Consider the following 16,125-nt stretch of genomic DNA (forward strand, 5'->3'; position numbering starts at 1 on the left):
GTTTTACCTCCTGAATCCACCTACAATGGTTATTATGTAAAGGCTTTATAATTAGAGGATTATACAACAATGAAATGCATTATGTATTTTACAATATATTTATTGAAAACATAAAAGAACAGAAACAATTATTAAATGCTTTGATAAATTATTTTACCCTTTCAAACAATAAATAGTTCAAAGTTTCTAACCTACTTTCATCACAAATTTACATCAAGCTTACACTTTTAAGTTTACAACATTTACACAAATGAGTTAGGGTTTAAATGATCAAGACTGGTTTGAATGTGGTTTTATAAGATTCTATAACTAGTTTTTACATTATTTTGTTATTTACTGACAAATATAACATTTAAGTTGTATTAAGTAATAAGTGGCACAACAAATTTATGGGAATCATACGTCTATGTTTATGAAACAAATTTTGTTCATAATGGCAATGAAAACGTACAAATTGGTTTTAATATCTAGTTTTTACTCTTATATCTAATATTCTAGAAAAACAAGCTCTGTTCTAAAGCATTTCATCTTAGTTTTACAGCACAAGACTAACTTTTAAGTGTTTTATTGGTTTCTTTATTCTATCCCACCAGACGTGGGCTATTGCCTGACAACCTTGAGGAAGTCAGATGGGTTACTAACAGCCTACTCGGAACATCAGATGACATGGCTTGTGTAGCACCTAAACAGCTAACTGTTAATGGTTTCCTAAACATATTTGTATGGCTTTTTCTTTTTCTATGTTGTATTTGTATACAAAACTGTTCTTTTTGGACACTATTATCAACAGTGAATAACGTACGTAGTGTCAAATTATAAAAACTTAAAACCACAAATCAATATTATATCAAAATTTCATTGAACTCAACAATAGAGTAAAATTCAATAGACCAACATAATTTTTAAAGTGTGTTGTTTCCTATACATGCACATCAATACAATTTTCTTATAAAGTCCATATTAATGTTTTTATTTTATTTTTTTATTGGTGCAGGTCACTTGGCCACAGATATTTTAGTTAACATATTATTGTTGGAAACTGGAATCTTACAGTCAATTAATATGTAGAGTCTGACTATTGCTCTTTGCTTGTCCTACCAGCTGATATAGCTCTAGATGATATGGCTCTCTAGTCCTGAGACTTGTCAAGGTAACAATAGGGCTGGTGTTTTTCTAAATAGTCTTTTTATTTAAGAAAAAAACTGACACAAGTCCCTGAACAAAGATATTCATAGTTTGGTTACTGGTACCGTTTGCTTATACCATAATTAATCAGTCTACCATTGATGGTTTAATTACTTCTGGTTAGAAAACTTGTTTATCGTTTATGGCAGGTTTCTACTAGTATACATAAATTAATCATCATATTATTGAGCATACTTTGTCAGACGCATAAATATATTTAGTACAAAATATAGGATATTTCCCCAAACAATTTTTAAATAAATGAACAATTATTGCTATTATCATGATTTTATCCGTGAAGTTAAATTTTTATTTATATAATTTTTTATACCCAAGTTGTCTATGTGATCTTCAAGATACTAACATAAAACAGAAGTATTACAAAACAGTGAACATGTCAAGAACTTAAGAAACGCTTTACGCTGAGTTGCAAACATTCGCTGTGTACTTTGGTGTACAATGTCACATGTATGATATGAGATGCTGCTATAGTCTACTGTATATCTATACACACGCTATTGTCACGCTTAATAATTACAATATGGGTTAGGAATGCTAACATAGCACGAATACAGCCACTCCATACAAGTGGCAAAGTGTACAACACCACATAATCTACTCTACCTTAAACTAGCATAAGAGAAGGGTGTGCGATGTATTAAAACAATAATAAAACAGGGGTTCCTAGATTGATTATTTCTCCCCATTATTTATGGTCAAAAACCGAAATGTTAAATCTTGAAACCGAAACGGAAACTTTAAAAATTTGTTCTTACAACTGAAATCGTGAGGAACCTTGGTTACTTGTCTGAAAATTCTATGAAAAATTCAATAATTAGTTACACGATCACCGATTTACTTTCTTTGTTTAAATTTTTTCAGAATTTCAAGAGTATAGCTTCAAAGTATTTTAAATTTATCTCAGGATCCAATAATGAAAATTACAGTTTTTTTTATGCGTATAGTGAGCGATAAAATGTGTAATTATTGTTTTTTCTTGTTGAGTTTCAATTAATGGGCATCTTACGATCATTTGGGAGGGAAAAAGGAAAATAAATTAATGATGTTTATTTCTAAGACAACACGATTGAAAGTGAAGGACAAATGATGTTTGTGTTTTAAAATAAGCAACTGTTCCAAATTCACAGTGGTTTAGAGTTCATTCATTTAGGCACATCCTTAAGGGGGTTCCCTACCTCTAACTGTTTTCAATTTTCTGCGACCCTGGTGAGTTTAGTTGGAACTACAAGACGACAAAATATTCCCTAGGATTGCTGTCTGCTGGTCCATTTAGCATTATTGTGGTCCCTCCGCGAGACAGTAGTTTCGATAAAGGCCGCTAGAGTCCGTCAGAATCATAGCACTTTTCGCCGTGCAAGGTTTTACGCGGTTTCATTTTGCACATACAAAAAATAATCTTTTCTTGAAACTAAAAGTGAATTGATATTTTTAGTTAAATTTCGCACTAATATTGCTTTATTAAAAATCGATAATTTCATAAAAAGATATTATTATTTAACTGTAAAGTTCACTAACTTTGACAAGTCGTTGCCCTTGATTGCGTAAGCATAGAAATTTTTTAAAAAGCAAACTTAGTAGAACCACTCTTTATGTACAAAATGGTGTTTGGTTCACAATTTAAATGTTAAAACTAGAATCGCTATATGATACAGCGGGAAGCGGTTTTCTGACGTTTTTCGGCGGGGGTAGGGAACCCTCTTAAGGTAATTAGTTGTATTGAGCTTAGTTGAGAATGTTTATATACGTTCATGGTACAAAAAGTTCAGACAATAGCGGTCTGATTTACTATGAAATTTGTGAAAACCGTACTTTCTGCAAATAGTTGAACCTTTCTTGGCAAAAACTCATATCCAACATTGTTTCTGAAAACGGTGTTAGTACCTTCTTTCTTCTTATAATAGTCTACAGATCGTATTTAACAACTGTCTTTAGCACCAACGTAAGCTATCCTAAGGCTAAACAAGGATAAACCATTTATGCACTTTTTTTAAATTATTTATTGATTATTAAATACATAATATTGTTTTTTTTTTATTCCTACTGAGTTTTTTGGTAGGTATTCTTAAACACGTAACTTGAACTTAATTACAACATCGCACACCATTCCACTATTTTACTCACACATTTGATTTAATCTAAGACGCAACACACATACTGCTAAGCGTATTAGTCTGATTGTACTCATATAATACAGAACCAGTGCTGAATAAATCAAAATACTTTCTTTCATTTTCCATTTCCTTTTCACCACTGTGAGTGAAATTAATCAAAGTTTAAAAAATACAATAATAAAAGGGGAAAACAAAAATGTGCCCATACATTTCACTTATAAAATCATTTTTAAGAGAATTATTATAATATACACAATTTTTTATTGGTCCCGAAACACATTTTTACCTATAACACAATTATTACTTATATACTCAAATGTTTCAATGATTAAAAAAATTATCATGGTATGAAAATGTAAAATCTTAAGAAATATTTAGCCCAAGAGTACCTTAGAAAATACATGGCAGCATCAACGCAACACTACAGAATCAAAAAGTAAGAAATGAATAAATTGTCACATTTCTGTTAGGTTATTTACAAATGCAATTTCAGCTTAAACTTGAGTATGGATACAAACAAAGTCATATTAGGTTTCAAGTACTGTGCTTTCTTATGATAGTAAATTCTGTGCTTTCTTACAAAAAAAATAGTATATGTCATCACAAGGACCTAAAGTGACTTTTACGACTCAAGCTCAAGTTTAATGACTAGGTGATGTCGAGATCTGAAACTAAGCGAGGATTAAAGGGACACTTTTGGCATGTGTGATGAACTCTATTTTTTTGTCATATTGCACCATTTTTTGAGGATGACTAAAAGTTAATTGTTGTAAATTGTTTACTTAACTAAATTAACTTTCTAAAGCTTCTCATCTTTTTTACAAATAGCTGTTGAAAGTTAGATGCAACACAGGTATTACTTCTTCAACAATATGAGGAATTCAAACTGATAAAATATGTTTACATTTAAATTCATCTAAATATTGATAATGGGCCATTTACTTAAGTAAAATACATACAGTATAATGAGATAATAAACAAAAATTAAATTTAATAATAAACACTAATTTATTCATTAATTAGAATTATTTTTTTGCTAAATCCGCGAACAAGATGCTACTACTGTCAAAAATTTACAGCTGATGTCTTTGACTTCGGCTGATCGCCTTTAATGTAGCCAATAAAAATAAACTTTTGCCCAGCAACACATTTTTTGTTAAAAAACACTGTTCTCTACAGTATGACAAAATTGTTCCATCATTCTGTTTACTGGTTTAAGAAACTTCAGATTTACAAACAAAGTCATATTGAACAATTATATTGGATTAGCTTAACCACCTTAAACTATAAAAGATTTTAAAAACACATTTAAAAAACAATAAACTCAATAGTTCTTTTTTGCAAAGCAAACAACTTCAAAGTGATTTCTCTTACAAAAGATCTCACTGGACGTACCATTAAAAGTGTTAAATCATTTAACATAATTAATCGGGAGGTGGAAGAAACCTGGGATATAATAGTTTAGGTAACAGTTCCCGTTCACTTCCTTTTTATACAGATTCACATCTACACATATAATTTAGTATTTCCATTTCATTGTGGAAACCAAATTACCCTTATCAATTACTTATATAAACAGACGACTTATCATATCATTTGACAAGTAGGCATAAGGATGAAAAGTATTTACTGAATTAGGATCAAGGGAACTAGAAAACATTTTAATTAACAAATAACTAATCTTCAATGCATAATGTGAACACATATTATCTTACAGAGCAATGTTAAAATAAAATACAATTTTTAAAGGTACGCAGTTGAACTATAAAATTCAAGAACTAAAAAATTAACCAAATACTTATTCAATGTTCATCATGAATGCTTTAAAACAACCTACCATTGATAGAGGTATGGATTAACAATAGTTTTGGGAGATTTCTCACTCTTATCACTTGTGCCAGTTGTTACTTATGGTTAGAACGTCAGGGAGAGAGAGAGATAGAGAGAGAGAGCGAGAGAGAGAGTAGAAGCCAACTAAAAATTCACTATAACTAAACAACCATCCAGCTCACACTCGTTTTTCCTCATATCAGGGTTAAATTAATATAGTCTTCCTTGTCTCAAATATTGATGCAGTTAATAATTCAAAACCATCAAAATTTCAAACAAAAATTACAGGATAAGTTTTAAAATAGCATACGGTTTTTAAAAAAATTAGTAAAATAAAAAAAATATAAACACAAATAATTAAAATTTGTTTGCAGTGACGTGAAATCTATTGAGTTGTGCTATAACAGCTTATAACTTGATTGTTTACGCAACTTTGGAAAAAGCATTGGGATAACCGACAGAACTCAGCGGATCCTGACGAGTAGGAGTCTACTGTACAGAAACAAATCTTTCAATCTCTTTCACCGACAAACTACCTCATGCTGTAAAATCCATCCCTAACCAAGACTTAATATTTAGTCAACAACAGCACTGTGATAATAACAAGGGTGAGAAATATACTTTCAGTATCTATAGATGAGATAGAAGTTAAAAGTTTTATGTTACAAGTTCTCCAGTTCCCCTAAATTATTGACATTTTCATCCTTATATCTGAGAGTCCACTGAGATAACCTTGTGGCATCAGTGAGGTTAGTATCACATCAGCTGGAGCTGTTAGTACAGTCAGAAGTTGACTCAGTCGTCCGCACCCTCGACTTTACCTCCGCTCACCTGTTGTCTAGGTAGTTCTTCCTGCAACTCCATGATATGTCCAACAGGTTCCGGCCGGCCATCCTCCCCAATACGACAAGGGTTGATCACACCTTGCCTATGGCAACAGAAAATAAAAGTCAAAATACAAATTGCAGGCTACTTAAGCTGGCAATAATTGATTTAAACATGAAAGTCTACATCCATGAAAAGGTGGTGAAACGAATTATTTGCTTGGAGATTTCTCTGGTACCAATCACATCGTTCGATGAGATTTACTGCTAGGTCTCACCCTAATCACCAAAAAGGTTATTTCACCTCAAGGGTGGAGCATCCGGCAGTAAATGTAATAACTATTACATTGTGGTTGTATAACATCGTGTTGGTATAACATCAAATAAATTGATGGATTCTGATACTGACTGCCACAGTCTACACCACACTGTAATTTGTAAGAAGGTAAGCACTGCAACCATCTTACAGGCAGGCAAACTGATAGTAAGTATTCATCCCTCTTTCTAGCAAGATTGGCGTTGTTGCCAATTATTGCAAAATTGGACATATCAGCTTCTTTTGTCTCTTTTATTATCTCTGTCCAACCAAAGCATCTTTATTCTTTGTAATCAAACGAATGTACTGTTCACATCCGTTTGCACGTTAGATGCACAGTGAATGGAGGAATGGAAGAGAGGTTGGCTTGATGTATCAATAGGTACTTGGTATAAGAGAAGAGTTACCTGTGCAGTTTGTCCATCATGTTGACCAGTTGCATTGCCTCATATTCCTTTTGTTCCTCCGTCATGTGAGCCGTGGGGTCAGGCCTGGGTGGCTCGTAACATCCGACCACCGGGTTGATGCTGCATCAGCAAAGAGGAGAAAATATTAAGACACAAAAATTGAAAAGACTTTACCCAATTTAGACACTAACCCAGAAAATTCATTATGGTTTAAAATTCTGTGGTTCATTCAAGAGTTGGCATTAAAGAAAAATAGATTTAAAAAACAACTAAACTGATTTTCAAAATCAACAAACCTTTAAAAAAAACTGAGAAGGCCTTGGATAGACTTACAAACCAAAAGTCATTATGGTTAAAAATTCAGCATTGGAGTAAAATGCTCCATATCTTAGGCACCGTGAAAAGTGAGTTTTGAAACAGTTTTATGGAAGGTCCGAGCAATTAGTAGCTGGAATCGAAAAGCAAATTCACGATGCTATGTCAAAATTTGGATACACGTCTTGAAGGGAATGATACCTCAGGTAGGTAGTTAAATATTCCTTGCAAAGAACAGTCATCAAATTTATAAACTGCAGACACCAGTGAGCTTGGAAATGACTACCCTCGACGACAAAATCATCATCAAATTTGTTTCTGTAAATCTTAACTTGACATGATTCATACACTTATAGATTGATGCATATACCATTGAGCAGGACCGTTGAATAAGCGTACATTATATGAAAATAACACTCGGTAATTTGTTGACCATGGCACTGCGGAAACGCCCAGGTCGGTCTTAAAATGACTAATCGGAATTTTGAGGATTAAAAATAATTTTTTCTGTTAGAAAAAAATCAAACTTTGCGTCCCCAACACGGTTTATTTGTTAAGTAACAGATGAAAAAATTACCAAAATTTGCCACCCTAGGCTGCAGCCTACTTAGCCTATGTGGAAAATAGGCCCTGTCTATATGTCCATCCCCTGAAAATATGTCCAGACAATACAATGAAAAATTTGAACAAGCCAATTCAAATGTAAACCCTTCTACACATGAAATAAATATCTTATCAAAGGTAAAAGATCTTGCAAACAAATATCAATATCTATGTTGTATAACTAGAGATGTGCCAGACTGAAATTCTCCATTAGCTTAATCTCTATATTGTGATTATATCCTGCAGTTGTGGAGACATCTTAATCGTCTTCTGCAATCGCTACAAAATATTGCTCAGTGGTAACGGACACATTATCAACTTCTTCCACCAGTGGCGTAGCGACAGTGGAGAAAGTGGAGCATTCGCTCCAGGGCGGCAAGCACTAGGGAGGAGCGGGGGAGGCGCCAGGCTAGGATTTTTTTTTTACTATGTTGTTGTCAAGCGTGGTAGGGCCGGAAGGAAGGTGAAGGGGAGGGGGGAGTCACTGATCAGTCAAATAAATAAGTGAATATAGTGATTCGTGAGGTTATGTTTATCGTGCCGCACACGCCGTTATTTGAGTTGTTAATTTATTAATATACCACTGTTTCTTTAGAAATGTTGTTTAGGGCTAATAATGAACTATGAATTTGGTTAAAAATATTTCTACAAAGTATGCGGGTGGTGAGGTGGTAAGTTTTGAACGGAGAGTTGAGTTAAAGCTGCTAGGCCCGCCAAAGCCCGATTTAGTTATTACACAATGTCAAAAATCCTATAAAAGTAGGAAAGGATTTATGTTTGTATTGTTCAATTATGCCAAAGATAATGCAAAAAATGGGCATTATCTTCTAACTATGTGCTTATACGTCACCGACATTTGTAAATTTGTGCCCTTTGCTCAGTTCCCGCTGTTTACGTGTACTTGGTAAAGCTATCCTGTTTTGAGGAAATTTCTAAGTAAGGATAAGTTTTGTCCGATGAACTTAATTTAAATTCATGTTTTTATTTTCGAACACACTAATCAAATAGCTTAAATATAATAAACCCAATTAAAATACCAATTTATATTTAAAAAATTATTATGTCTAGATTGCATATAAACACTAGTTTACAGTTATTGTTTTTCAAAATTTTGTTGTATTCCCATGCTCCAGGGCGCTCCAAACCTGGCTTCCACGATAGCAACTGGTGGCTCAATTCAACAGCATAAACATGGGAATGGAATGGCTAGTTCTATAGGTAATGATATTGTGTCCCTGCCTCTAACTGACCCGTGTTTGTAAGTAGCATACTCATCAGTCTCACTGTCACTGTCAGAGCTGTATTGTCCGTGAGGTTGACTGCCCTGATGTTGAGCCAGTAGACCTCTGTTGGCAAACTGTCCAGCAGCATTGCCATACCCAGTGTACTTGATCATCCGGGAAACTGACACAGATAAAACATCTGGTAAGTCAATATACATATGAAATTCTTTATTGTTCTTTAAAATTCAACTCTTCATTCAAAGAATGTTTGTGGATGATTGAAATTGGAAGAAACTTTATACTAGTTTGATGACATTGAGTCGTGTCACTAAACGCTAAACTAAACAACAGCTCATCAAAAACATACAACCTTTTATTGGTAAAAAATTGTTTGACCTTTATTTTACATTTAATTATGTAATAAATTACTCTGGCATCATCTGGAATGTCTAAAATCTTTTTCACTGCACACAAGGTCCAATGTTATTTCCATTTAGTGTTAAATTGTTGTGACTGTGAACAAGTCTAGGAACTAGATTAGCACTTTTTAGTTCTCAGGGCGTAATCATAATACAAACAAAGATAGACATTTTTGTACCTTATAGGCATGGTTCCCAATGAATTTCAATAAACTGAACCAGATAATGACTCACCACTCTCCTTGCACAGTACAAACAGCAACTCGGCTACCAGGTCTCGCACGTTGGTGACAGGTGAGGTGAGCAGACGACACAGCTTGTTGCGCAGCGTCTGCCCCTCCTCCGGGCGAGTGTGCACGTCGCGCAGAGGTGGCAGTATGCGCCATCGCAGATACTTGCGCAACAGTCGGTGGTTGATGGCACACTCCAGCAACACTGTGACGATGGGAGCCAAGCGCTCCTGTAGACTCTGTACACCCTGGACAAAGTTGCTTTGCATTCAGCATTAAAGTTTACTATGCGATGCTATGAAAAAGATACAAACACTTTCACACCTGATGACAGTTTAAAAGATCAATATCTTTGGAAAGTATAGTACTCTTGGAAAGTACAGTAAAAGCCAATAATCTGTATTGGTATGAGGGTGTTTTCCACTCTCTAAAACATAATTATGTAGTCGGTACTTTGGCACTTTTGATTAGAATATAAAGTAGAGTAAAATTCCTAATTTGGCCACTTTTTTCAGTGGAAATTCTCAGTTGAACTAAAAAACAAGCATGTGCTTCCAATATGGACACTCACACGAAATAACCTCAGCTTTATCCAGCATACTTTAGGGTGGTTTCACAATGGCAATTAGTAGGATGCAACATAAAGTACAAGAGCCCGGATTTCAAGGATGTTGTATATCAGGGTCACCACTAAAGTCAAAGGCACTCATTGCCAACACCTGATAGACATCTTAAGGTCCAATAGAAAGGTGATAGTGTTTATTGCACCACAGTACAATCTTCCCCATTCAGGAATGCCTGCAATCGTTACAAAATTCTTATAATAGTGGCAATTAGGTAGAGTGCAAAAAATTTAGAGCTTACCGGAGTCTGGTCCAGCCTGGTGGTCAGGAAGCCAACGAGGACAGCCATGGCCTCCATGTTGTATCCCTCAAACTCTGCATCCTTGGGTACATCTTTCGTCAGAGGAGTCATTAACTCTTGGTGGCACTTGCCTGGCATTGTGGTCAGCAAGTTTACCACGTGCCTGTCACCAATCGTCAGTTATTTCCCAGTATGATTAAACAGTTTTGTGATGGGCGATGTAAGTAAAGTAGAGATTTCAAGTAGATTTTTTTTTTACTTGGGATGTAGAGAATAATCCTAGACAATAATGCGCTAGGGCAAGTTTCCATGGTTGATGAGACTATTTTTTAGAGGGATAATCACAATCTCTGAAAATTAACTGTTAAGGTTCAGTAAAAAAATAATCTTACATAATATATTTTAGGATAGTTTTTAACCATGGCTACTTAATGCAAAATTGTGGTCCTAAACATCTTCACCGGAATATTATTGTTGCAAAGCTGTATTTACTGGTGCAGGGCTGTTATTCATTTTATCTATACTTATTTAATACGCAAGCACGATTTTTGTGACAATTACTCCTCCGAAACTACTAAACCGATTGACATGTTTTTGGTGTCATTTGAAAGAGCGTAACGTGAAGTTGTGCAGGAAACCTTCTTTTTAAGGAAATAATTAGAGAGTGAGGCCCTGGGGCCCTTTAAAGTTTCGTATTTCTCCATAAGGATAACAAGGGAGATAATTTTTATTTACAGAAACATATGTTTGTTAATTGAAAATAGTCAAAGTCTACTACATAATAATTTCTGTGTAATATGACTACTAATGTATACTACATTTCAATCAAGGATTGTGTGCCTTAAACTTTACTCATAATGGATCTCACTACTTTATTTTCATGCTGGGAATAGTAAAATTTAATTGAGAATAAGAGAATAAGTAGAAAAACTTTACTATAATAAATGATGTATTTAAAATCACAATCTTTTGACATTATTAATTCATTAGAAACGAAACAGCTGATCAAGAAATCAAACAAATCATCTACTTCATGTGAATAACCTTTTTACACAAACATAGTTTTTTTTAACCAATAACTTGATTATTTTTTACTTGTGGGTGTATTTTGAGTTTGCAGTTATGAAAGCACCAAGCTAAGTACTTTTTATCTATTTTTTTTTATAAACTAACAGTATTAATGAATTACTACATGAACTTAACAAGTTAGGTAATTAATTGTCAGTATGCCAAGGGGAAGAGTGGGTCCTCGAAAACAGTCGAAGGCAGAGGCACCCATCTAGAAAATCCAACTGAGTTTTTAAATATTAAGGTCAGTGGATTGCCAAGACACAGATTATGCAAATAAAAGGAGGCAGTGGTTTTATTGATATTAATACATCAAAAAGGGCCTCATTAATGGCACAAGGCTTCATGTGATCAGAACGGTTAACAACAATGTAAAGTAGAATGTAAAGTCCTAACATGGAACAAGTGAGTAAGGACATACTATGATTTTGAGGATAAAAAATTTGCCCGTCTGAAACAAAGTTACCTTTTAAAATGGAAAGATGCTAATTTCTGTTATCTTTGGCATTTGCAGCACAAGCACTTTAATTAAAGAGCAGCAATGTTCTTAGCCAGACCAATTTCAGTCATGAGCAACTATATACTGTATAGGTTGTTTTAAGTAAGGCTACATCTTTTAATAGTAGGATAAGCATATTCATTACGGAAAATTCTGACCAGGGTAATATTCCTGAAGGCAACTTTAAGACTAAAATCGTAGTATTCATGGAAGTGCTTTTGTGATAAGTGTTTTCTTCAAGCAGCATTTTATGACCCTCAAAATATGCTACATAGGTATATACTACATTCACTGCCTATTGGTTTGATATGATAAAATGTTTTGTTTGTGTTTTTAAGAATCTTAAAAAAAAAATAACTACCCTGTAACATACTTGAACTTGAACACTTATTAATTTACTAAATATAATACGCATACAGCTAGAAAATGGCTGGATTGCTTCCCTTCTAATGCTTTATTATTACTGTATTTAATTTTCGACGAGTCAATATATAACACGATGAATTTGTTTTCTAAATTTATTCATATGTTTTTGCGGGGCATTGAGCCGCACAGGTTCACTAGTAGTGTTTATTACTTGCAAGGTGTTACGTACGTGTGCAGCATTTCCTTGTTGGATGCAGGCTCTGTGTCACACAAGAGTAGATCCTTGAGTATGGACTCCAGTCTGACCAGCTGGGCGTCCTCCTCCTCGTCTGGCACTCCTTGACTCTTGCATGTCAGGTTGAACAACACCTTCAGCACCTCACTGGCCAGCTGTACTTGACTGTCCTACAACACGACAAAGCATACTCAGCAACTCGTTTGGCACTCCTTGACTCTTGCATGTCAGGTTGAACAACACCTTCAGCACCTCACTGGCCAGCTGTACTTGACTGTCCTACAACACGACAAAGCATACTCAGCAACTCGTCTGGCACTCCTTGACTCTTGCATGTCAGGTTGAACAACACCTTCAGCACCTCACTGGCCAGCTGTACTTGACTGTCCTACAACATGACAAAGCATACCGGTACTCAGCAACTCGTCTGGCACTCCTTGACTCTTGCATGTCAGGTTGAACAACACCTTCAGCACCTCACTGGCCAGCTGTACTTGACTGTCCTACAACATGACAAAGCATACCGGTACTCAGCAACTCGTCTGGCACTCCTTGACTCTTGCATGTCAGGTTGAACAACACCTTCAGCACCTCACTGGCCAGCTGTACTTGACTGTCCTACAACACGACAAAGCATACTCAGCAACTCGTCTGGCACTCCTTGACTCTTGCATGTCAGGTTGAACAACACCTTCAGCACCTCACTGGCCAGCTGTACTTGACTGTCCTACAACACGACAAAGCATACTCAGCAACTCGTCTGGCACTCCTTGACTCTTGCATGTCAGGTTGAACAACACCTTCAGCACCTCACTGGCCAGCTGTACTTGACTGTCCTACAACACGACAAAGCATACTCAGCAACTCGTCTGGCACTCCTTGACTCTTGCATGTCAGGTTGAACAACACCTTCAGCACCTCACTGGCCAGCTGTACTTGACTGTCCTACAACATGACAAAGCATACCGGTACTCAGCAACTCGTCTGGCACTCCTTGACTCTTGCATGTCAGGTTGAACAACACCTTCAGCACCTCACTGGCCAGCTGTACTTGACTGTCCTACAACATGACAAAGCATACCGGTACTCAGCAACTCGTCTGGCACTCCTTGACTCTTGCATGTCAGGTTGAACAACACCTTCAGCACCTCACTGGCCAGCTGTACTTGACTGTCCTACAACACGACAAAGCATACTCAGCAACTCGTCTGGCACTCCTTGACTCTTGCATGTCAGGTTGAACAACACCTTCAGCACCTCACTGGCCAGCTGTACTTGACTGTCCTACAACACGACAAAGCATACTCAGCAACTCGTCTGGCACTCCTTGACTCTTGCATGTCAGGTTGAACAACACCTTCAGCACCTCACTGGCCAGCTGTACTTGGCTGTCCTACAACATGACAAAGCATACCGGTACTCAGCAACTCGTCTGGCACTCCTTGACTCTTGCATGTCAGGTTGAACAACACCTTCAGCACCTCACTGGCCAGCTGTACTTGGCTGTCCTACAACATGACAAAGCATACCGGTACTCAGCAACTCGTCTGGCACTCCTTGACTCTTGCATGTCAGGTTGAACAACACCTTCAGCACCTCACTGGCCAGCTGTACTTGACTGTCCTACAACATGACAAAGCATACCGGTACTCAGCAACTCATCTGGCACTCCTTGACTCTTGCATGTCAGGTTGAACAACACCTTCAGCACCTCACTGGCCAGCTGTACTTGACTGTCCTACAACATGACAAAGCATACCGGTACTCAGCATCGTCTGGCACTCCTTGACTCTTGCATGTCAGGTTGAACAACACCTTCAGCACCTCACTGGCCAGCTGTACTTGACTGTCCTACAACACGACAAAGCATACTCAGCAACTCATCTGGCACTCCTTGACTCTTGCTTGTCAGGTTGAACAACACCTTCAGCACCTCACTGGCCAGCTGTACTTGACTGTCCTACAACACGACAAAGCATACTCAGCAACTCGTCTGGCACTCCTTGACTCTTGCATGTCAGGTTGAACAACACCTTCAGCACCTCACTGGCCAGCTGTACTTGACTGTCCTACAACATGACAAAGCATACTCAGCAACTCGTCTGGCACTCCTTGACTCTTGCATGTCAGGTTGAACAACACCTTCAGCACCTCACTGGCCAGCTGTACTTGACTGTCCTACAACACGACAAAGCATACTCAGCAACTCATCTGGCACTCCTTGACTCTTGCATGTCAGGTTGAACAACACCTTCAGCACCTCACTGGCCAGCTGTACTTGACTGTCCTACAACACGACAAAGCATACTCAGCAACTCGTCTGGCACTCCTTGACTCTTGCATGTCAGGTTGAACAACACCTTCAGCACCTCACTGGCCAGCTGTACTTGACTGTCCTACAACATGACAAAGCATACCGGTACTCAGCAACTCATCTGGCACTCCTTGACTCTTGCATGTCAGGTTGAACAACACCTTCAGCACCTCACTGGCCAGCTGTACTTGACTGTCCTACAACATGACAAAGCATACCGGTACTCAGCAACTCATCCTGAGAGAACATTTTTAGCAAAAAAAAATAATTTAATGGACAGGGAGTCCTTGAAGTATACAATAGAATACAGTTGTAAATTGGCTGCTTGACGTAGAAATAAATAAATAGATGCGTTACCGCATAGTGTCATGGCAATCAAACCACATAAAGCGAGGATTGTTTATTGACTAACGCCATCTGTGAATGTTGTTAAACCCCTTCTGACAAAATTGAGCAATGGATCCGGGTCTCAATCCCATTATTGGAACAGCTATCATAATCAATTTTCAAGTACCAGTAAACTTGAAAATAAAAATCATTCAGCAGATGTGCTTAGGTAAATCTGGTAAAAAATGCAATTTTGACCAGACTAGGTTCTTGTATAGTATATAATTAAGGGCTGCCGTAGGTAATGCACAAAAAATATGAGACATGAATAAGAAAATAAAAAATTTGTGAGAATAATTTGGATCTTATAATCTGTGAACTACGTATTAGGAGAGGAACAGTAGGTGTTATAATATACATAGATAATTGTAAAAAGGGTACAATTAGTAAACTGTAATGTCTTACTAGTAAAACTGGTGGTCTAGAACAAGCGGTGCGTTCTTCTTCTTCTCCTGAGGCTTCCTTCAGTATTAGGTCTAAGATTTCCATTAAGTAGGTCAATCCATGTAGCTCTTCCTTTAAGCGGGGTCTGTTTGGAGGAAAACTAAATTTGAGTAATGAACTACTGTAGCAAAACACTAGTTAAGCAGTCCTACATATTTCTGAGCTTTGCAATAATTGGCCAGCCCTAGATGCCTTCAACCACCAAATTTCACAACACAAGCTCGGTTTGATAGGGATCACTCATTTCAGTAGAATCCCTTTTATTTGCCCAACACAGGACCAAGCCCTTGGCTGGTGTTCGGATAAACCTACCTATTATAAAAACTATAATTTTTAACTAATTATGATGAGTACAAAGTAAATTTAGTAAAAAGTAGAAGTCTCTCTCAGGAAAATGTTTATAAAAAACGAATGTTTCTAAAACAAACATTTTATTTATAGATAAAGTAATTAACATAAAATTA

At 36.5% G+C, this 16,125-nt stretch overlaps 1 protein-coding gene across 1 annotated transcript in view; it reads right to left on the minus strand.

The window, feature by feature from the left end:
- Positions 1-85: 85 nt before the first annotated feature.
- LOC128984397 (synembryn-A) overlaps positions 86-16,125 on the minus strand; it is a 33,419-nt gene continuing 17,379 nt past the window's right edge. Inside the window, exons 5-21 of the mRNA XM_054403715.1 lie at positions 15,623-15,746; positions 14,917-15,027; positions 14,699-14,803; positions 14,481-14,585; positions 14,233-14,367; positions 14,029-14,139; positions 13,696-13,800; positions 13,466-13,576; positions 13,248-13,352; positions 13,024-13,134; positions 12,800-12,904; positions 12,511-12,686; positions 10,349-10,511; positions 9,489-9,732; positions 8,863-9,016; positions 6,695-6,814; positions 86-6,075 (exon numbers count right to left, since the gene is read on the minus strand). Of these exons, the coding sequence (XP_054259690.1) occupies positions 5,943-6,075; positions 6,695-6,814; positions 8,863-9,016; positions 9,489-9,732; positions 10,349-10,511; positions 12,511-12,686; positions 12,800-12,904; positions 13,024-13,134; positions 13,248-13,352; positions 13,466-13,576; positions 13,696-13,800; positions 14,029-14,139; positions 14,233-14,367; positions 14,481-14,585; positions 14,699-14,803; positions 14,917-15,027; positions 15,623-15,746 (2,218 nt within the window). The 3' untranslated portion in view covers positions 86-5,942. The remainder of the gene's footprint in view (positions 6,076-6,694; positions 6,815-8,862; positions 9,017-9,488; positions 9,733-10,348; positions 10,512-12,510; positions 12,687-12,799; positions 12,905-13,023; positions 13,135-13,247; positions 13,353-13,465; positions 13,577-13,695; positions 13,801-14,028; positions 14,140-14,232; positions 14,368-14,480; positions 14,586-14,698; positions 14,804-14,916; positions 15,028-15,622; positions 15,747-16,125) is intronic.

Source organism: Macrosteles quadrilineatus, unplaced genomic scaffold (genome assembly GCF_028750875.1).
Source record: "Macrosteles quadrilineatus isolate MER2022 unplaced genomic scaffold, UCM_ALF_1.0 Scaffold_2__2_contigs__length_208266976, whole genome shotgun sequence".
In the NCBI taxonomy this organism is placed as follows: domain Eukaryota; kingdom Metazoa; phylum Arthropoda; class Insecta; order Hemiptera; family Cicadellidae; genus Macrosteles; species Macrosteles quadrilineatus.